Source organism: Salvelinus sp. IW2-2015, linkage group LG18 (genome assembly GCF_002910315.2).
Source record: "Salvelinus sp. IW2-2015 linkage group LG18, ASM291031v2, whole genome shotgun sequence".
Taxonomy (NCBI): domain Eukaryota; kingdom Metazoa; phylum Chordata; class Actinopteri; order Salmoniformes; family Salmonidae; genus Salvelinus; species Salvelinus sp. IW2-2015.
In genome coordinates, this window is record NC_036858.1 from 35,117,395 (window position 1) to 35,140,224 (window position 22,830).

At 43.5% G+C, this 22,830-nt stretch overlaps 1 protein-coding gene across 1 annotated transcript in view; it reads left to right on the plus strand.

Annotated features, from left to right (window-relative positions):
- LOC111978763 (tetratricopeptide repeat protein 27-like) overlaps positions 1-22,830 on the plus strand; it is a 43,559-nt gene that overhangs the window by 9,443 nt on the left and 11,286 nt on the right. Inside the window, exons 2-4 of the mRNA XM_070448488.1 lie at positions 2,005-2,202; positions 4,159-4,285; positions 6,890-7,027. Of these exons, the coding sequence (XP_070304589.1) occupies positions 2,005-2,189 (185 nt within the window). The 3' untranslated portion in view covers positions 2,190-2,202; positions 4,159-4,285; positions 6,890-7,027. The remainder of the gene's footprint in view (positions 1-2,004; positions 2,203-4,158; positions 4,286-6,889; positions 7,028-22,830) is intronic.

Below are 22,830 nucleotides of genomic sequence, written 5' to 3' on the forward strand. Positions count from 1 at the left end.
CACAGAATCAGTAGGATATTAAACAAACACTCAAACAGGCAGCGGAATTAGGGTCTGTCTTATTTCTGTAGATATATGGATGATTTTATAAAGCCAGTCACATTTAACAGTTAGTCTATTGATTTATAGACCTAATTAAGTTGTGGTTTCCTCTCTCCTCAATTTTCTTAAACATTTAAGGCAAGGGTTGTTTTTAAATATAGAGTCATAATAAGACAAACGTGACATTGTGTAAATGATAACACATTAGCGCAGGAAATGAAGAAATGTATAAACATTCTGGAGGTGAACGCTGGAATTAAACAATGAACGTTGCGAATGAGGAAAAGATGTGTGCATTAAGGAAATAGACACCTGGCTCGCATAGAAGCCTGTCTCTAATAAGAACCTGTTGTGTTCAGTGATTTAAGCAAATAAACGCCCGGGATATTAACTGAAGTTTTGCACTAATGATCTGTGAGAAACAGAATGAGAGTGGGTATGTTGTGGAGCAAGGCAGAGTGTATGGTGCAGCGTAGCCAGCAGATATCCTTTTTGTCCTCATGCTAGCTAGCTAGCTAGCTAGCAGTCGCCACATCAGCCATTTTGGAATGGCCTTGCCAATCACAACAATTCAACTTCATTAAAGCCTTATTGTCTTATGACTAACTGGCAAGCTTCTTTAATTAAACACACGACAGAGAATTAAACAGTTTTCTAATCAGCTCCTTTGTTGTTCAACACAATGTGCCGTTCTGTAATGGCTTCTGTGGCTACTGCTAACTAGCAGGGCTGGGAATTGTCAGGGACCTTACTTAGGTGCCAATACGATATGTATTGCGATTTTCATGATTCTATATGTGTGCTGTTATTTTTGTGATTCAATGTTCTAATCATTGCTCACCATATGTCTGCTGCAGAGGGACAAGAGGGAGCCATGAGAAATCAAGTTTTGATCAGTCAAGGAACTAAAAGTTCTGAAAACATTGGGTACAAATCAATTTTTGTAATTCTATATATTTTGCCATGTCTAATGTGTATTCATGTGATATTTGATTAAAAAAATTATAACAATAGTATGTATGGGCAAATTTTAGTTAGCAGACATGTCAGATGTCCAAATCAATTATCCCAAGTTATAATAGCTCTCTAAGGTATGCAATGACTAACATGACAAGAGGAACTGATGATACACTACTTAATTTCATTGTCGCTTGTGCATTCTACTATTACAACGTTCAAGAGTAAGTTCAAAGCCAGACCTACGTGCTCCCCATGCTGACCCCTCGTGCCCCACAGTTTGGGAACCACTGTCTTAATGTAAACACGATTGCATCTGCTGGCTCGGAATCTGCTGGCTAGGTCCAGCGAGATGCTTCATTTTCTCCACCCCGGTGTGGTAATGGTTATGGGACAACCAGGGTTCTCACCAGATAATGTAAGAAAGGTGCTCGGCCACCTTGTGGACTGGCTGGGCCACTGTAAAAAATAAAACAAAAACAAGTCATTAAAATAAGTTAAAATACCGTAACTTACCTAGGCCGCCAAACTTTTAAACTTGATTTGTTATCATTTAAGGCAATTTCTTGCTCTAGATTGCAGGAAATGGCAGTTACTTAAAGGTCTCCAAAAATGCTGGGGAGAACCCTGACAACAATAACGAGATGGTTTGGCTCTAATGCTTTTACTCTAAACAGTAGCCTTTGAGGTAATTTGACGTGTATATACAGGTATCTGAGGGATAATGATCTACCTATTTCAAACAATGAGGCTACCATAGGATGCCTTTCAAGATAATGGGCGATCCACAGATAAATATGAGACTTCACCAGGCAGACAAAGTAAAAATAATGGACACACAATAGCAAAATTGTGATGGTGCCAGAAGAAGTAACGACTTTCTTTTTACATGGTCTATCATATTTGAGCCACCCATTATCACATATGCGCACACACAGAAAACACATCTCTGAAGATGTTACATTGTCAGCTTCTTGTGTGTCTCACTGGTTATTCCTTTTCCAGAGGTGGGTCCCGTGCTGCAGTCCTTGTTTGATCGGGACTTTGAGGCGGTGCTGATGAGTCCTCAGGTCTTGGACCTGCTGGGTGGAGGAGACTGCAGCGATGGAGAGGCCATTGATGCCTACCTGAAGAGACGGGTCCTGGCCTACCTCAATGACAGCACAGAGGAGGGCAAGGCTGACGGGTAGAAACAATATCTGGGTAGGGATTTCATGCTGATGCCTTATTCAATGTTACTGTTACTGTTACTTAATTAATTGAATCAAGTGTTTTAGTGTTGGGGTAAAGCCTGCACACCCTGTAGCTCCCCAGGACCAGAGTTAGTGACCACTGCATTCAGTGTTTATTATAAACAAGTTTTAACAAGATTTACTATCCTTTCAACTCAAGCCCATGTATTTATTTTTTAAGTGTACATCACTATGAATGAATAAAACTATCTGTGACTTCATCTTGAAAACAATACCTCATGCCATGATTTAGACCTGAGTTTAGGCCAAGCTGTGCTGCCAGGTGACGCCTCAAAATGGAGGCCCACCACAGTTAAGTTCTTGACGGCAGGAACGTTGTGCCAGTACAGCAACTTTTTTTTTATTGAGTGAAGGGGTAGGGGAATTACCAGGCATGGGCTGATGCTTCTCGCTGAATGGTGCCGAGTGGAGCTTCTTGCTGCCATGAATTATACATTTTTAATAAGGACAGCTTCACATCTCCTTCTCTCCCATGGGGATGTCTGTGGAAGAATGGGTATTACAGCAAGTGTTGCTACCCTCCGTATCAGAAGCTTTCAATCCTCTATCGCTCTCCCATTTCTCTTACAGCGATTGTAGTCAACTACATGTGTCAGAGGAGCCTGTATGTGTACAGAATGTATGCATGGCTTTAATTGCCCTGAGGGAGATGGGAAGCAGCGTTGTTCTTGTTCCTCTTTGCCCCCAACCTGTGGCTGTTTACGCCAGACATCTTATTGAATGAGTCCTGCTGTGAGGATTGGAGCAGCCGGCCATATCCACTTTGGCTCGCGGTGTGGAAATCAAATGGGCGTATCTTTACTCGTTTCGTTAAGCGGCAGGTAGCCTAGTGGTTAAGAGCGTTTGGCCCATAACCGAAAGGTCGCTGGTTTGAATCTCCGAGCCGACTAGGTTTAAAAAATCTGCCGATGTGCCCTTGAGCAAGACGACCTAATTGCTCCTGTAAGTCACTCTGTATTGGAGCACCTGCTAAATTACTGAATTAAAATACTGAATAAATATAGAAACCCAACATGCAAGAATTTAAAAGTTTTGACTGAGTTACAGTTCATATAAGGAAATCAGTCAATTTAAATAAGCTAATTAGGCCCCTGGCAGGGCATAGACCCACCCACTGGAGGGCCAGGCCCAGCAAATCAGAAAAGGAATTTATTCACACAAAATGAATTTATTACAGACAGAAATACTCCTCAGCATCCCACTCAGACGATCCCACCGTTGAAGATGCTGGATGTGGAGGTCTTGGGCTGGCGTGGTTACACGTGGTCTGCGGTTGTGAGGCCGGTTGGATATACTGCTAAATTCTCTAAAACGACGTTGGAGGTTTATGGTAGAGAAAATAACATTAAATTCTCTAGCAACAGCTCTGGTGGACATTCCTGCAGTCAGCATGCCAATTGCATGCTCCCTCAACTTGAAAATATCTGTGGCAGCTCCTTAATATGCCACACCTGCCAGGTGGATGGATTATCTTGGCAAAAGAGAAATGCTCACGAACAGTGATGTAAACAAATCATTTTTTGAGAAATACGTTTTTTTGTGCATATGGAACATTTCTGGGATCTTTTATTTCTGCTCATGAAACATGGGACAAACACTTCACATGTTGCGTTTTTATATTTTTGTTCAATATGAATGTTATCTCTTTCATCTCTGTACTGAGCTTGTGCTCGCTCTTTTGGGAAGCCTCATTTGACTATTCTCTGAGCTCTCCATTTATTTTGTCCTCTCGCTTTTCTTTTGCTCCTTCTCTCTTCTGTTTTGTTTCTTTAGTGTCTAGTTGTGTGTCCTGTACTTCCCTCCATTGTTTTTTTCCCTCTGTTTTCTCTGTTTTTCTTTTAGGTCCTATTTTTTTCCTATTCCTACTCATTGTGACTTTTTTCTTTATTTTTCTTCTCTCTCTCAGGGAGATTGCTCTGTTGGCCCTGGCAGTCGCCAGCCTTCACCTCGTCAGAGTAACTGGACGAGTCCCCCTGTCACCATCCATGTCCCTGACCTGCTGCCCCCGGGCCCTGCTATCCTCACTCACTGAGGTACAGTTACACCCCTATGTGTTTTCTCGCCACACACACACACTGCTTTTTAAAATGTATCCATAGGCCCCCCCCCCCCCCCCTCCCCATCTCTAACCTAAAGGAGCTCGACCTTTTAGACTATTTTATTTCCCTAACAAGACATTTCCAGACCAGACGTTTTAGAAGGTGATTTTGGACACAAGGAGTGTGTGTGGCAGCACTGGGATGTGATTCTGACAGTGTGATGAATGGTGAGGACCGAGGGGGACAGGCCCTAGTAATTAACCTTCTCTTGTGTCCCAATTATGCGGGGGTGAGGATAGGGCTGGGCGGTATATCGTATTTTACTATATACCGGTATTTTTGCATGGTCGGTTTGGGATTTTACTTTACAATCTATAGCGGTATTTTAATGTTTGGTTTGTTAAATGTGATATGCTGTGATTAAGTACATTTTACTCCTCTACTCGAGTCATCACCCTCTCTGTTATCTCTCTCTCCATGCCGCTTTCCACACAGACCTAGTCCCACCCCCTGTCAATCAAGGAGCGCATTTGTTGTTGCTTGACAACGAGACTTTCGTTCAGTCTGCATGGTCAATGCAGCACATGCAACAATGTTGATGACAACGATGTTGTTTCCACTTTCCATCTTAATATTAATCCACAAAGGTGATATAATTACAATATTAGTTTGTGTTTCTTACATCTTCAAACAGCTAGTTTGTATTTTCTTAGCAAGTTAATCTAAATCGTGTTAGCCACTAATGCTAATCGCTAGCTAACTAGCTATTAAGAGTACTGAGTCAGAACAAATGTGGCTAGCTAATACAGCCTGATACCAGCACTGGTGGAGGCTTAAATCAGCATGTTGTTTGTGCAACAGTATCATCTAAATCAAAGAGGAACAGGCGAAGCATGAATATGTTGGCTATATGAATAAAGATTTAATGTTGCCAAAGATTATAGGGTCCCTTAGGAAACACTGAACATCACTTTAGTTCCTACCCTGTCACAATAACATTTACATTTAAGTCATTTAGCAGACGCTCTTATCCAGAGCGACTTACAAATTGGAAAGTTCATACATATTCATCCTGGTCCCCCCGTGGGAATTGAACCCACAACCCTGGCGTTGCAAGCGCCATACTCTACCAACTGAGCCACACGGGACCCAATAACTCATCCATGGCATTTTCATTCATTGTCATGTCAAACAACACTGTATTCAAAGTGCCCACTATTATCTATATTCTAACTATAGAATTATAATAAACATTCTATTTCCATGATTCCAAGTGTTTTGATCTAAATTGCAACTTATTTTTGCCCATATCGTGGTAGTGTGGAAATGTCAAATGAGTGCAGAAATTGAAGGAAATTATTTTAGGTTGAACTTGAATTGAACAGTATAAAACAATCGGAATGGAGAAAAACCCATTGAAATAATTTAGAATATGTGTTGCCACCCTAGGGTTAAACACTATTCATGAAGCAAATTTAGAACTTTTATTAAACAAAAACATAAAATAACGTCAAATACCCTCATACCGTCAAATTTGAAAAATACCATGATATGATATTTTGGCCATATCGCCCCGCTCTATGTGAGGAGAGAAGTTTCCTCCTGTGCCTGGTGGAGACACCAGATTGGTGGACTTAATCACATATTACAACAGAAGAGAGAGTGATTCTACTGTCAAATAATTTTCCTGGCTGTGATTTATCTGCCCTGTTGTGTAGAGGACCCTCGTAAATTGATATTTTCCATTTATGTGTTATGGCCTGGAGACTAGGGAGAACAACTCAAGTGCGTGCCTTCACTAATGTGCCACTGCATTGTCCAATTTTTTTTTGAGTTGGTGATCACATAAAGGAAAAATATTGCTTGTTCAAAGTAGGGGACTGGAAGCACAGGTACCAATCAAGACATTTGTCTGGGTATGTGGGTCTGTCTGTAAATAATGGGGCCAATGTGTGACATTGGTATCTACATTTTCTAAAGGGTTTGAAACAACAACAACGTTTTTTTTTTTAATGCAGTTCCACACTTAGAGGAATAAAGGTGAATGTGCAAATCGGCCTATAACTCCACCTATACAACAGTCTTAGGACTATACATCCTTTAAACAGGGTTCTCACGAAATGTTCAGTAGTTAAACTGAATTTCTGAGATCTCTATACAAAAATACTGTCCAACAGCCTGATCCATGTCTAGCTGTAGATCCAACATCCATGTAGATCCAACAGCCTGATCCATGTCTAGCTGTAGATCCAACATCCATGTAGATCCAGCAGCTAGATCCATGGTTCAATGTCTAATTTAACTGATTAATATATGATACTGTATAACGACAACTTACACTGCCATACATGCAAGGACAGTAAAATGTTTTGTCGCACGATTTTGGACAAATCCTTTAAGACAACCATTAAAAAGGGTTAAACAGGTTTTAAATCAATGTGTGAATTTTCTTGAATATAACCATGTTCTCCCCTTAATGTAATTACTTTTTTTTGGGGGGGGGGCAGATTATTAATGATTTATCAACAGCTGTAAAAAGTTGTCCAGTGTAGGAAATCCTCACTTGTAGCCTAGTTTTATTATCGCTCTACTTCCCAGCCTGGGGCCCTGACCTCAGCCCTGCTCGGCAGTCTTCTACTGGATGGAGAGTCTGTGTAAAGCCTGGTGTGGAACTCCTTCCTGCTGCTAGCCAGGGTCCCGCTGGTCAACTGTGCTATCAAGCTGGGCAGCCTTCAGGTAAGATATAATCACCCCCCCCCTAAAAAAATATATACAATACCAGTCAAAAGTTTGGAAACACTTTTTTTTCTTTTCTACTATTTTCTACATTGTAGAATTTAGTTAATTTGGGAAATTTCTTTCCTTCTTAATGTGTTTGAGCCAATCAGTTGTGTTGTGACAAGGTAGGGGTGGTATACAGAAGATAGCCCTATTTGGTAAAAGACCAAGTCCATATTATGTCAAGAAGCGCTGAAATAAGCAAAGAGAAACAACAGTTCATTACTTTAAGATATGAAGGTCCGTCAATTGGGGAAATTTCAAGAACTTTGAACGTTTCTTCAAGTGCAGTCGCAAAAACCATCAAGCGCTGTGATGAACTGGCTCTCATGAGGACCACCACAGGAAAGGAAGACCCAGAGTCACCTCTGCTGCAGAGGATACGTTCATTAGAGTTCCCAGCCTCAGAAATTGCAGCCCAATTAAATGCTTCACAGAGTTCAAGTAACAGACACATCTCGACATCAACTGTTCAGAGGAGACTGTGTGAATCAGGCCTTCATGGTCGAATTGCTGCAAAGAAACCACTACTAAAGGACACCAATAATAATAAGAGATTTACTTGGGCCAAGAAACACGAGCAATGGACATTAGACCGGTGGAAATCTGTCCTTTGGTCTAGAGTCCAAATTGTAGATTTTTGGTTCCAACCGCCGTGTCTTTGTGAGATGCAGAGTAGGTGAACGAATCTCCGCATGTGTGGTTCACACCGTGAAGCATTAGAGGATGTGGTGTGATGGTGTGGGGGTGCTTTGCTGGTGACATATGTGTTATTTCATAGTTTTGATGTTTTCACTATTACTGTACGATGTAAAAAATAAAGTAAAACCCTTGAATAAGTACATGTGTACTAACTTTTGACTTGTCCTGTGTATATATGTATATTTTAGAGCCGTAATGGCTAAATATGAATTATACACTGCTTTTAAAAATAAAGGGAACACTTAAACAACACAATGTAACTCCAAGTCAATCACACTTCTGTGAAATCAAACTGTCCACTTAGGAAGCAACACTGATTGACAATAAATGGTGGAAACAGGTGGAAATTATAGGCAATTAGCAAGACACCCCCAATAAAGGAGTGGTTCTGCAGGTGGTGACCACAGACCACTTCTCAGTTCCTATGCTTCCTGGCTGATGTTTTGGTCACTTTTGAATGCTGGTGGTGCTTTCACTCTAGTGGTAGCATGAAACGGAGTCTACAACCCACACAAGTGGCTCAGTAGTGCAGCTCATCCAGGATGGCACATCAATGCGAGCTGTGGCAAGAAGGTTTGCTGTGTCTGTCAGCGTAGTGTCCAGAGCATGGAGGCGCTACCAGGAGACAGGCCAGTACATCAGGAGACGTGGAGGAGGCCGTAGGAGGGCAACAACCCATCAGCAGGACCGCTACCTCCGCCTTTGTGCAAGGAGGAGCAGGAGGAGCACTGCCATGACGGCCCTGCAAAATGACTCCCAGCAGGCCACTAATGTGCATGTGTCTGCTCAAACGGTCAGAAACAGACTCCATGGGGTGGTATGAGGGCCCGACGTCCACAGGTGGGGGTTGTGCTTACAGCCCAACACCGTGCAGGACGTTTGGCATTTGCCAGAGAACACCAAGATTGGCAAATTCGCCACTGACGCCCTGTGCTCTTCACAGATGAAAGCAGGTTCACACTGAGCACATGTGACAGCACGTGACAGAGTCTGGAGACGCCGTGGAGAACGTTCTGCTGCCTGCAACATCCTCCAGCATGACCGGTTTGGCGGTGGGTCAGTCATGGTGTGGGGTGGCATTTCTTTGGGGGGCCGCACAGCCCTCCCTGTGCTCGCCAGAGGTAGCCTGACTGCCATTAGGTACCGAGATGAGATCCTCAGACCCCTTGTGAGACCATATGCTGGTGCGGTTGGCCCTGGGTTCCTCCTAATGCAAGACAATGCTAGACCTCATGTGGCTGGAGTGTGTCAGCAGTTCCTGCAAGAGGAAGATTGATGCTATGGACTGGCCCGCCGTTCCCCAGACCTGAATCCAATTGAGCACATCTGGGACATCATGTCTCGCTCCATCCACCAACGCCACGTTGCACCACAGACTGTCCAGGAGTTGGCGGATGCTTTAGTCCGTCTGGGAGGAGATCCCTCAGGAGACCATCCGCCACCTCATCAGGAGCATGCCCAGGCGTTGTAGGGAGGTCATACAGGCACGTGGAGGCCACACACACTACTGAGCCTCATTTTGACTTGTTTTAAGGACATTACATCAAAGTTGGATCAGCCTGTAGTGTGGTTTTCCACTTTAATTTTGAGTGTGAATCCAGACCTCCATGGGTTGATACATTTGATTTCCATTGATAATTTTTGTGTGATTTTGTTGTCAGCACATTCAACTATGTAAAGAAAAAAGTATTTAATAAGAATATTTCATTCATTCAGATCTAGGATGTGTTATTTTAGTGTTCCCTTTATTTTTTGGAGCAGTGTATAACTGCGTATTGGCTCCCTTTGAGTTTCAGAAGTTCACCACAACATCCTAAGATCATGCTATAAAGAAGGCTATTTTAGTATTACTGATACCTACAAATTACTACATGCTGCAATGTGTAGTTTGCTGATAAGCTCCATTCTAACAATAAGATCCATTCTAGTGATCCTACTATTACAGTTGGGACACACACACACACACGTACCGTCGTACTTTGCTTGGGACCGCATCCCCCTACCATTCAGCCTTTAAAATGCTAATGAGATATAGGGAAGTAATTACAACCACCTTCAGCAAACATCTGGGAGTTCAACAGCTAACTGTTTTTAACTCAAGGGCACACTGTCCGCTGCCACCTCCATCCCTCTGTAAAGTCTTATTGTCACCCAGCTTCTCCACCTCTCCCATCCCAGTCATAAAGAGAGGATGAGAGATTGGGCTGCACTGCTCATCTGCATGTCATCAAATCAAATGTTATTTGTCACATGCGCCGAATACCACAGATGTAGACCTTACCGTGAAATGCTTACTTACAAGCCCTTAACCAACAATGCAGTTAAAAAAAAAAAAGAAGTTTAAGTATTTACTTTTTTGCTTTAGTTTATTTAGTAACACAATAAAATAACAATAACTAGACTATATACAGGGGGTACCGGTACCGAGTCAATGTGTGGGGGTACGTGGTGATTGAGATTATTTGTACATGTAAGTAGGGGTAAAGTGACTATGCATGGTTATGAAACAGCAAGTAGCAGCAGTGTAAAAACAAAGGAGGGGTCAATGCAAATAGTTAGGTTGGCCATTTGACTAATTATTCAGCAGTCTTATGGATTGGGGGTAGAAGCTGTTAAGGAGACTTGGCGCACCGGTACTGCTTGCTGTGTGGTAGCAGAGAGAACAGTATGACTTGGGTGGCTGGAGTCTTTGACAATTTTTTGGGGCCTTCCTCTGACACCGTGTAGTACATAGGTCCTAGATAGCAGGAAGCTTGCCCCCAGTGATGTACTGGACCGTACGCACTACCCTCCGTAGCGCCTTATGGTCAGATGCAGAGCAGTTGCCAGTTCCCAGGGCGCTGATGCAACCGGTCACGATGCTCTCGATGGTGCAGCTGTATTTCTTTTTGAGGATCTGGTGACCCATGCCAAATCTTTTTAAAGAGGGCCATTGTCGTGCCCTCTTTACGACTGTCCTGGTGTGTTTGGACCATGGTAGTTTGTTGGTGATGTGGACACCAAGGAACTTGAAGCTCTCAACCTGTTCCACTACAGCCCCGTTGATGAGAATGGGGGCGTGCTTGGCCCTCCTTTTTCTGTAGTCCACGATCAGCTCCTTTTGTCTTGCTCACATTGAGGGAGAGGTTGTTGTCCTGGCACCACACTGCCAGGTCTCTGACCACCTCCCTATAGGCTGTCTCATCGTTGTCAGTGATCAGCTCTACCATCGTTGTCATCAGCAAACCTAATGATGGTGTTGGAGTCGTGTTTTGTCACGCAGTCGTGGATGAACAGGGAGCACAGGAGGGGACTAGGCACACACCCCTGAGGTGCCCCCGTGTTGAGGATCAGCATAGCTGATGTGTTGTCTACCGTTACCACCTGGGGGCGGCCCGTCAGGAAGTCCAGGATCCAGTTGCAGAGGGAGGTGTTTAGTGCCAGTGTCCTTAGCTAAGTGATGCGCTATGTACTATGGTGTTGAACGTAGAGCTGTAGTCAATGAACAGCATTCTCAGAAAGGTGTTCATTTTGTCCAGGTGGGAAAGAGCTGTGTGATTGAGGTTGCGTGATCTGTTGGGGCGGTATGCAAATTGGAGGATGATCGTTTTGATGTGAGCCACGACCATCCTTTCAAAGCACTTCATTGCTACCGATGTGAGTGCTACAGGGCGGTAGTAATTTAGGCAAGTTACCTTTGCTTTCTTGGGCACAGCGACTATGGTGCTCCACTTCAAATATGTATCTATTACAGACTCGGTGAGGGAGAGGTTGATAATGTCAGTGAAGACACTTGTCAGTTGGTCCACACATGCTCGGAGTGCACGTCCTGGTAATCCGTCTGGCCCTGCGGCTTTGTGAATGTTGACCTGTTTAAAGGTCTTGCTCACATCAGCTACAGAGAGCGTGATCACACAGTCGCCTGGAACAGCTAGTGCTCTCATGCAGGCTTCAGTGTTGCTTGCCTCGAAGCGAGCATAAAATGCATTTCGCCCGTCTGGTAGGCTCGTGTCACTGGGCAGCTCACGGCTGCATTTCTCTTTGTAGTCTGTTATAGTTTGCAAGCCCTGCCACATCCGACGAGCGTCAGAGCCGGTGTAGAAGGATTCAATCTTAGTCCTGTATTGAAGCTTTGCCTGTTCGATGGTTCGTCGGAGGGCATAGCGGGATTTCTTATAAACGTCCGCATTCGTGTCCTGCTCCTTGAAAGCGGCAGCTCTCTGTAATCCATGGCTTCTGTTTGGGATATGTATGTACGGTCACTGTGGGGGCGACGTCGTCGATGCACTTATTGATGAAGCCGGTGTCTGATGTGGTATTCTCTGATGTGGTATTCTTCCCCCCTGTGGTTGCACATGTGACATGCTGGTAGAAATGAGGTAAAACGGATTTAAGTTTGCCTGCATTAAAGTCTCCGGCCACTAGGAGCACCGCTTCTGGATGAGCATTTTCTTGTTTGCTTATGGCCTTAAACAGCTTGTTGAGTGCGGTCTTAGTGCCAGCATTGGTTTCTGGTGGTAAATAGACGGCTACAAAAAATATAGGTAGTGTGGTCTACAGCTTATTATGAGGTACTCTACCTCAGTCGAGCAATACCTCTTCTTCGTTAATATTAGACATTGCGCACCAGCTGTTGACAAATACACACACCACCACCCTTGGTCTTAGCGGACATAGCTGTTCTCTTCCTATGCACGGAAAACCCAGCCAACTGTATATTATCAGTGTCGTTGTTCAGCCACGACTCGGTGAAACATAAGATATTGCTGTTTTTAATGTCGCGTTGGTAGGATAGTCTCGAACAGAGCTCATCCAGTTTATTCTCCAGTGATTGCACGTTGGCCAATAGAGTGGATGGTGGAGATGGGTTACCCACTCGCCGACAAACTCTCACAGGTCACCCAGATCTGCGCCACCTGTATCTCCGTCTTTTCCAAATGCAAATGACAGGGGTTTGGGCCTGGTCCGGGAGCAACATTATATCCTTGGCGTCAGATTCATTAAAGAAAAAAATCTTCGTCCAGTTCGAGTTTTGTATTTGCCTGTATGTATTTACTAGGAATATTTATTTTTACCCCTTTTTTCGAAACCCAACCAAGCCGCACTGCTTCTTGACACAATGCCCATCCAACCCGGAAGCCAGCCGCACCAATGTGTCAGAGGAAACACAGTACACCTGGCGACCTGGTCAGCGTGCACTGCGCCCGGCCCACCACAGGAGTTGCTAGTGCGCGATGAGACAAGGAAAGCCCTGCCGGCCAAACCCTCTCTAACCCGGACGACGCTGTGCCAATTGTGCGCCGACCCATGGGCCTCCCGGTCCTGCGACAGAGCCTGGACTCGAACCCAGAATCTCTGGTGGCACAGCTAGCACTGTGATGCAGTGCCTTAGACCACTGCGCCACCCAGGAGGCCGTTTTATTAGGAATATTGATTCAGGGAAGCAGACAGAGCACCATATGGCGACAGAGGCGGTTAGCTGGCCTCGTGCATCGCAAATGAGAATGCAGATATCCTCCCTGACACGCACATTTTTTTTTTTTTTTTTTTTTACATGTTTCACTACCTTTGGCAATGCAAGAGAGAGAGGGGGGGGTGTAAGAGAGAGGAGAGAAACCCTTACAAAGCTTTGAGCTGTTATTTTTCCCTGCCACTTTACGTTTTGGTCAGAGAGCTGAAAAAGAGAGAGTTGGCCATTTTTATCGCTGGATCAGCACTTAACTATACCATTGTATGTTGGTTCTTAGTGGGTTGTCATATGTGTTCAGGCACTAGTACAGTAGTTTTATTTATTTAGTTGTACTTTGAGTGACCCCATCTATGTATTGTGCTGTTTGTATAAAAGCGCACTCTCTCATATTCACTTGCCTGTTTGTTGTTCCACTTAAATACTCCCCCACATACTCACTAACTCCTATAGGTGGTTCTCTGTAGCCCAGTGTGGTAGAGCATGGCACTTTCAACGCCATGATGGGAGGTTTGATTCCCGGGACCAACCATACAAAAAAGTATGCGTGTATGACAAAGTTGCTTCTACTCATGCATGTTTGCAATCCAGTGTCATATGGCATTAATAAATTAATTTAAACTGCTAGGTGAACATATAATTTCTCACTTTGGCTATCTAAGTCATGGTGGCCTTGAGTGGGACGTCAGTGAGGTACTTGAGCGTCAATATAAACACGCTGAAGAGTTGAGGAGAAATAATGCAGCTGCCGTTTCCAATTAAGTCCTTATCTTTGAAGAGGGCTGATGTCAGCGGTGGCTTTGAGGCGGAGGAGCCCCAGTGTTCTTCGCAGGTTGATGTTTGTGTCTGCCTCACTGTTTGTGTGAGCGCTTGTCTTTGTCCGTATGTGTGCGTGTAGGCAAATCGCGGCAGGGGATGGATGGGATCATAACATCGGTGTTGCTGTGTCGGCAGGCTCAGGCTAAAGTGGAGATTGCTCCTCTAAATGAGACTATTTAATTTGCAGCGGTTCAGTAGTGTTGGGTGGGTGAGGACGGACAGGTACACTTTCCTGATGGTCTTAAAACTAAAAGGAGTCCACTTAATGAAAACTCAGCAGTAAGCACATTCTATTCTCTTTATCTTTGGACCACCACTACACAGGACTCCCAATGAGGACTTACTAGAAAAGATAACCAACAGGTTGTGCAGGACAGCAGACAAGTACGTGAAGAACTCAGATAAAACTCAAATGATGTATAGCAAGCTGTTACCTTTACCAAGCTGTAAGCCTTTTGTCCATTGACACAGTGCTGTAATGCATCGAACTCTTTACTTGAGTAGCAATTTTAATACCGTTTTATCTAGATGATTATGTAGTTGTGATATGACTGACTACCTGCATTATCATGATATTGATGACTGACATAAACTTGAGACATTCTAGAGAATGTTAAAACTTTACAGTCACGGTAGTGAGATCAGTCAGTTCGAGCCATAATGTTGACATTTCTCATTGGTTGAGACTGTGGAAGCACCCACCGTTGACGCAGAGCTGAGATATAAAACTTTTATACTGAGTCTGCCATTCTGTTATTTCCCCATCAGCATGTATGCTCTGGCCTTACTGACGAGCTCAGTGACTTTCAACATGGCAGTATCATAGGATGCCACCTTTCCAACAAGTTGGTTCCTGAAATTTCTGCACTGTTACATGGAACCCAAATCGGCTGCGCGCGTGCGCCATCGTGCATACATATGTTTTGTCCCCCGACACCAAACGCGATCACGACACGCAGGTTAAAATATCAAAACAAGGGCCTCCCGGGTGGCGCAGTGGTCTAAGGCACTGCATCGCAGTGCTAGCTGTGCCACCAGAGACTCTGGGTTCGAGCCCAGGCTCTGTCGCAGCCGGCCGCGACCGGGAGGCCTATGGGGCGGCGCACAATTGGCCCAGCGTTATCCGGGTTAGGGAGGTTTTGGCCGGCAGGGATATCCTTGTCTCGCACTAGCAACTCCTGTGGCGGGCCGGGCGCAGTGCACGCTGACCGGGTAGCTTGGTGTACGGTGTTTCCTCCGACAGATTGGTGCAGCTGGCTTCCGGGTTGGATGCGCGCTGTGTTAAGAAGCAGTGCGGCTTGGTTGGGTTGTGTTTCGGAGGAGGCATGGCTCTCGACCTTCGCCTCTCCCGAGTCCGTACGGGAGTTGCAGCGATGAGACAAGACAGTAACGACTAACAATTGGATACCACGAAATTAGGGACAAAAAGGGGGTGAAAAAAACAAACAAATAATAATAATAAAATATCAAAACAATTTACATTAATTTGGGGACAGGTCGAAAAACATTAAACATTTATGGCAATTTAGCTAGCTAACTTGCTGTTGCTAGCTAATTTGTCCTGGGATATAAACATTGAGTTGTTACTTGATCTGAAATGCACAAGGTCCTCTACTCCCACAATTAATCCACACATAAAACGGTCAGGCATCTCTCCTCCTAGGCCTGGAGGTCACCCAGATCTGCGCCACCAACAGACTTGAAGGAGTTCTTACATATGCTGAGCACATGTTTTTCCTTCAATCTGCGGTCCAACTCATCCCAAACCATCTCAATTGGGTTGAGTTCGGGTGATTGAGGCCAGGTCATCTGATGCAGTACTCCATCACTCTCCTTGGTCAAATAGCCCTTACACAACCTGGAGGTGTGTTGGGTCATTGTCCAGTTGAAAAATAAATGATAGTCCCACTAAGAGCAAATTAGATGGGATGGCGTATCGCTGCAGAATACTGTGGTAGCTATGCTGCTTAAGTGTGCCTTAAATTCAAAATATATCAGTGTCACCAGCAAAGCACCTCCACACCATCACACCACCTCCTCCATGCTTCACGTGGGAACATGCATGCAGAGATCATCCGGTCACCTAGCATTTATTTGGGCTGCAATTTCTGAGTCTGGTAACTCTAATGAACTTATCCTCTGCAGCAGAGGTAACTCTGGGTCTTCCTTTCCTGTGCCGGTCCTCATGAGAGCCAGTTTCATCACAGCGCTTAATGGTTTTTGCGACTGCACTTGAAGAAACATTCAAAGTTCTTGACATTTCCGTATTGACTGACCTTCATGTCTTAAAGTAATGATGGGCTGTCATTTCTCTTTGTTTATTTGAGCTGTTCTTGCCATAATATGGACTTGGTCTTTTACCAAATAGGGCTATCTTCTGTATACCACCCCTACCTTGTCACAACTCAACTGATGGCTGAAACACATTAAGGAAAGACATTCCCCAAATTAACTTTTAACAGGGCACACCTGTTAATTGGAATACATTCCAGGTGACTACCTCATGAAGCTGGTTGAGAGAAATGCCAAGATTGTGCAAAGCTGTCATCAAGATAAATGGTGGCTATTTGAAGAATCTCACATATAAAATATATTCTGATTTGTTTAACACTCTTTTGGTTACTGCATGACTCCATATGTGCTATTTCATAGTTTTTATTTCTTCACTCTTATTCTACAATGTAGATAATTGCAAAAAATAAAAACCCTTGAATGAGTAGGTGTGTCCAAACTTTTGACAGGTACTGTATGTTTTGGCACGGTATTTATGTCAAGGATATTGCTGCCAGTAAGATTGCACCTAAATCAACCATTTATCGGATCATCAAGAACTTCAAGGAGAGCGGTTCAATTGTTGTGAAGAAGGCTTCAGGGCGCCCAAGAAAGTCCAGCAAGCGCCAGGACCGTCTCCTAAAGTTGATTCAGCTGCGGGATCGGGGCACCACCAGTACAGAGCTTGCTCAGGAATGGCAGCAGGAAGGAGGAGGATGCCCTGGTGTCAAGAAGGGCAGCAAAGAAGCCACTTCTCTACAGGAAAAACATCAGGGACAGACTGATATTCTGCAAAAGGTACAGGGATTGGACTGCTGAGGACTGGGGTAAAGTCATTTTCTCTGATGAATCCCCTTTCTGATTGTTTGGAGCATCCGGAAAAAAGCTTGTCCGGAGAAGACACAGCCTCCCGAGAGCAACTTCTCCCAACCATGCAGGGACAGTTTGGTGACGAACACTGCCTTTTCCAGCATGATGGAGCACCTTGCCATAAGGCAAAAGTGATAACTAAGTGGCTCAGGGAACAAAACATCGATATTTTGCGTCCATGGCCAGGAAACTCCTCAGACCTTAATCCCATTGAGAACTTGTGGTCAATCCTCAAGAGGCGGGTGGACAAACAAAAACCCACAAATTCTTACAAACTGCAAGCATTGATTATGCAAGAATGGCCTGCCATCAGTCAGGATGTGGCCCAGAAGTAAATTGACAGCATGCCAGGGCGGATTGCAGAGGTCTTGAAAAAGAAGGGTCAACACTGCAAATATTGACTCTTTGCATCAACTTCATGTAATTGTCAATAAAAGCCTTTGACACTTATGAAATGCTTGTAATTATACTTCAGTATTCCATAGTAACATCTGACAAAAATATCTAAAGGCACTGAAGCAGCAAACGATGTGAGAATTAATATTTGTGTCATTCTCAAAACTTTTGGCCACGACTGTACTAATGAATATTCATTCTGAAAAATGAATGCTCAGTTTGTTGCGCACGCGTTACGGTACCACGTATCGGTAGCAGCATTTTAGTCAAATAAAGATTGTTATGCTAGCTGTTTCGATGAATGACTGTTTTATAAATGTGCAATAAGCATGAAATAATCAAGTTTAAAAGAAAATTGTATTTTTCACGTGCCAAATACAACAGGTGTTTCTGGCCTTACAGTGAAATGCTTACTTACTAGCCCTTAACCAACAGAGCCATTTTAAATTAATTATATAAGGAATTGGCAACTTGTTTTCATTGAGAAATAAGGTAGGCAACTTGATTTCAACATCTGAACAAAGTGGACAGGCTAGCATGCTGCTCAAACAGTTGGAGATGGACAGAAGGTTGTGCTCATAACAATTCAACTGTTTTGTGTTAGCTGAATTCAGAGCTTGTGAAATTATACCTAGATCTAAATTGACTAAACTTGAAGTGTGTGTATGTATATACACTGCTCAAAAAAATAAAGGGAACACTTAAACAACACAATGTAACTCCAAGTCAATCACACTTCTGTGAAATCAAACTGTCCACTTAGGAAGCAACACTGATTGACATACATTTCACATGCTGTTGTGCAAATGGAATAGACAACAGGTGGAAATTATAGGCAATTAGCAAGACACCCCAATAAAGGAGTGGTTCTGCAGGTGGTGACACAGACCAATTCTCAGTTCTAGCTTCCTGGCTGATGTTTTGGTCACTTTTGAATGCTGGCGGTGCTTTCACTAGTGTAGCATGAGAGACGGAGTCTACAACCACACAAGTGGCTCAGGTAGTGCAGTCTATGAGGATGGCACATCAATGCGAGCTGTGGCAAGAAGGTTTGCTGTGTCTGTCAGGTAGTGTCCAGAGCATGGAGGCGCTACCAGGAGACAGGCCAGTACATCAGGAGACATGGAGGAGGCGTAGGAGGGCAACAACCCAGCAGCAGGACCGCTACCTCCGCCTTTGTGCAAGGAGGAGCACTGCAGAGCCCTGTAAATGACTCCAGCAGGCCACAAATGTGATGTGTCTGCTCAAACGGTCAGAAACAGACTCCATGAGGGTGTATGAGGGGCCGACGTCACAATGTGGGGTTGTGCTTACAGCCCAAACACGTGCAGGACGTTTGGCATTGTCCAGAAAACACCAAGATTGGCAAATTTGCCACTGGCGCCCTGTGCTCTTCACAGATGAAAGCAGGTTCACACTGAGCACATTGGACAGAGTCTGGAGACGCCGTGGAGAACGTTCTGCTGCCTGCAATATCCTCCAGCATGACCGGTTTGCGGTGGGTCAGTCATGGTGTGGGTGGCATTTCTTTGGGCGGCCGCACAGCCCTCCATGTGCTCGCCAGAGGTAGCCTGACTGCCATTAGGTTCCGAGATGTGATCCTCAGACCCCTTGTGAGACCATATGCTGGTGCGGTTGGCCTGGGTTCCTACTAATGCAAGACAATGCTAGACTCATGTGGCTGGAGTGTGTCAGCAGTTCTGCAAGAGGAAGGCATTGATGCTATGGGCTGCCCGCCTTCCCAGACCTGAATCCAATTGAGCACATCTGGGACATCATGTCTCGCTCCATCCACAATGCACGTTGCACCACAGACTGTAGGAGTTGACGGATGCTTTAGTCCAGGTCTGGGAGGAGATCCTCAGGAGACCATCCGCCACCTCATCAGGAGCATGCCAGGCGTGTAGGGAGGTCATACAGGCACGTGGAGGCCACACACACTATGATCCTCATTTTGACTTGTTTTAAGGACATTACATCAAAGTTGGATCAGCCTGTAGTGTGGTTTTCCACTTTAATTTTGAGTGTGACTCCAAATCAGACCTCCATGGGTTGATAAATTTGATTCCATTGATAATTTTTGAGTGGGTTTTGTTGTCAGCACATTAACTATGTAAAGAAAAAAGTATTTAATAAGAATATTTCATTCTTCAGATCTAGGATGTATTATTTTAGTGCTCCCTTTATTTTTTGGAGCAGATTTATATATATATATATATATATATATATATATATATATATATTAGTCACGATGTGGCATGGCCCTTTGGGTATAGTGAGTGGCTTCACCATCTCCCTCCAACACCCAGGTTCTGTTATCTAAGGTTGTAAATTCCTGGAGAGAGAACAAAGGAACTTCTTCTACATCACAGAACTTGAGAACTGAACAATATTCATGTTTTGGAGAATGTGGAAACGGTTGGTGGAAACGCCAGCTACGACCCGGTCCATTTTGTTTCATGTTTGTGACCTCATGAAAGACAATACAGCCACATTACCATAACTCTGTTTATACAGGAGCCTCCGTTATGAGGTTTGTGTCTAATTATTGTATAAAATTTATGAGAAAAGATTAAACTATTTGTGAAATTATGTAATGTGATTTTAAACTGTTAATGTGAGAGAATTGTATTCCGTTTTTAAAGTTTAACTAAGTCATTGGCCCGCCTCCATGAGCACCGACATGATCTGGCTCATGGGAATTTCTATTGACAGACCTAAAAGTCAGGGATTTTTTTCTTTTTAAATAAGAATGCACAACTATTTTGATTATTTAATTAAATTATTAGTGGGTCTTATGGTTGTGGGAGGAATAAATGTATTAATGTGTAATTTCATAAGCTCGGAGTTAATTTTGATTATTGTTGACCGCTTTAAATGCAGTGTATTTGACCGTTAATTGTACAACAAAGATTATTTAGAGAATGTTTAAAAGATAAAGATATACACTACCGTTCAGAAGTTTGGGGTCACTTAGAAATGTCCTTGTTTTTGAAAGAAAAGGATGCAGCCTAGAAGGCCAGCATCCCGGAGTTGCCTCTTCACTGTTGACTTTGAGACTGGTGTTTTGTGGGTACTCTTTAATGAAGCTGCCAGTTGAGGACTTGTGAGGCGTCTGTTTCTCAAACTAGACACTCTAATGTAGCTGTCCTCTTGCTCAGTTGTGCACCGGGGCCTCCCACTCCTTCTATTCTGGTTAGAGCCAGTTTGCGCTGTTCTGGGAAGGGAGAAGTACGCAGCGTTGTACGAGATCTTCAGTTTCTTGCCAATTTCTCGCATGGAATAGCCTTCATTTCGCAGAACAAGAATAGACTGACGAATTTCAGAAGAAAGGTCTATGTGTCTGGCCATTTTGAGCCTGTAATCAAACCCACAAATGCTGATCCTCCAGATACTCAACTAGTCTAAAGAAGGACAGTTTTATTGCTTCTTTAATGAGAACAACAGTTTAAAGCTTTGCTAACATAATTGCAAAAGGGTTTTCTAATGATCAATTAGCTTTTTAAAATGATGAACTTGGATTTGTAACGGAATTCCTCCTCCTCTTCATCCGAAGAGGAGGAGCAGGGATTCGACCAAAACGCAGCGTTGTAACTTGACATGATATTTATTAAACAAAACCGAAAACACGAAGAACACTTGAAATAGAGACAAAAACAACAAACGACGTAGACTGACCTGAACGTAAGAACTTACATGTAACGAAGAACGCACGAACAGGAGAAACAGACTACACAAAAACCGAACGAACAAAACAAACCGAAACAGTCCCGTGTGGCGCAACATACACAGACACAGGAGACAACCACCCACAACKKKCAATGTGAAAACACCTACCTTAATATGATTCTCAATCAGAGGAGATGAAAACCACCTGCCTCTAATTGAGAACCATATCAGGTACCCATAAACCAACATAGAAACACAAAACATAGACTGCCCACCCAAACTCACGTCCTGACCAACTAACACATACAAAAACTAACAGAAAACAGGTCAGGAACGTGACAGGATTAGCTAACACAACGTGCCATTGGAAGACAGTAGTGATGGTTGCTGATAATGGGCCTCTGTACGCCTATGTAGATATTCCATAAAAAATCAGCCGTTTCCAGCTACAATAGTCATTTACAACATTAACCATGTCTACACTGTATTTCTGATCAATTTGATGTTATTTGAATGGATAAAAAATTAGCTTTTCTTTCAAAAACAAGGACATTTCTAAGTGACCCCAAACTTTTGAACGGTAGTGTTTCTGATAGGTATAGATACATATAGATAGTGAATCGCTCATCAGTTCGAAAAAATCTGCGTTTTAGGCCATATCGCCCAGCCCTTGCTGTTATATCAGCAAAAGGGGGACCAACACCGTCCTCTTTGTTCTCTACTGAAATATAAATATAATATTTTTGTGTAGCAATGTTGCCCGGGGATAATGTTTTTTAATTGAATTTCCCATCGGCTAATTAATTAGGGAATAATTTATCTAAAGATGTGGAAACTCAAATGCATTGGTTATTTCGCTAAAATATCGTCCTGAGACCCAGCAATTCATTTTTGTCCTTTCTAGTGGACATCAGTTCTTGTTCCGCATCTGAGGTCGTACAAGGCACAAAGTCAATGATATCACATGTGTAGTAGGGGTGTGACCTTCAACCCTGTCTGCCATCAAAATTAGCAGATTTTATGGAAATTTGAAAATAGGTGTGTAATTATACTTTTTGTGAGTTTGATATTCAAATTGTTTCTTGTATGTGAATATCTCAGGAATAGTTAAGGACTGTGTAATAATGAATTTATTAATGATCACCACAGAGGACAATTTTGCACTTACATTAAAATACGTATTTCTTTAAAAAATAAAGTCTAGCAAACACAAATACCCACAAGGAGGATAAAATGCACTGCTCGTTAGCTGTGTAATTGATTAACCTAACAGTACATGTAATCACCTCAAATGGCAGATGCACACGCTTCACGCGCTCCGTACATCTCAATGCCATACCAGATACTTGCTAAAACTGTCAATATTGCGAGAATATAATTGTAATACCTACATAAAGCTGAGACCCTCCTCTCAACAGTCACAACAGTAGTAGTTTTCAAAACAATGCTATTGTATTTAGAAATGTTGTACAATCAGAAAGCATTTTTCTCTCCCTCTCCTATACTTGAGTCGGAGCACATGGATAAACTCGCATAGGGGCAGGGCAGACACTTTCATGCAGGAATCAGGGTATTAATGCACATTGGG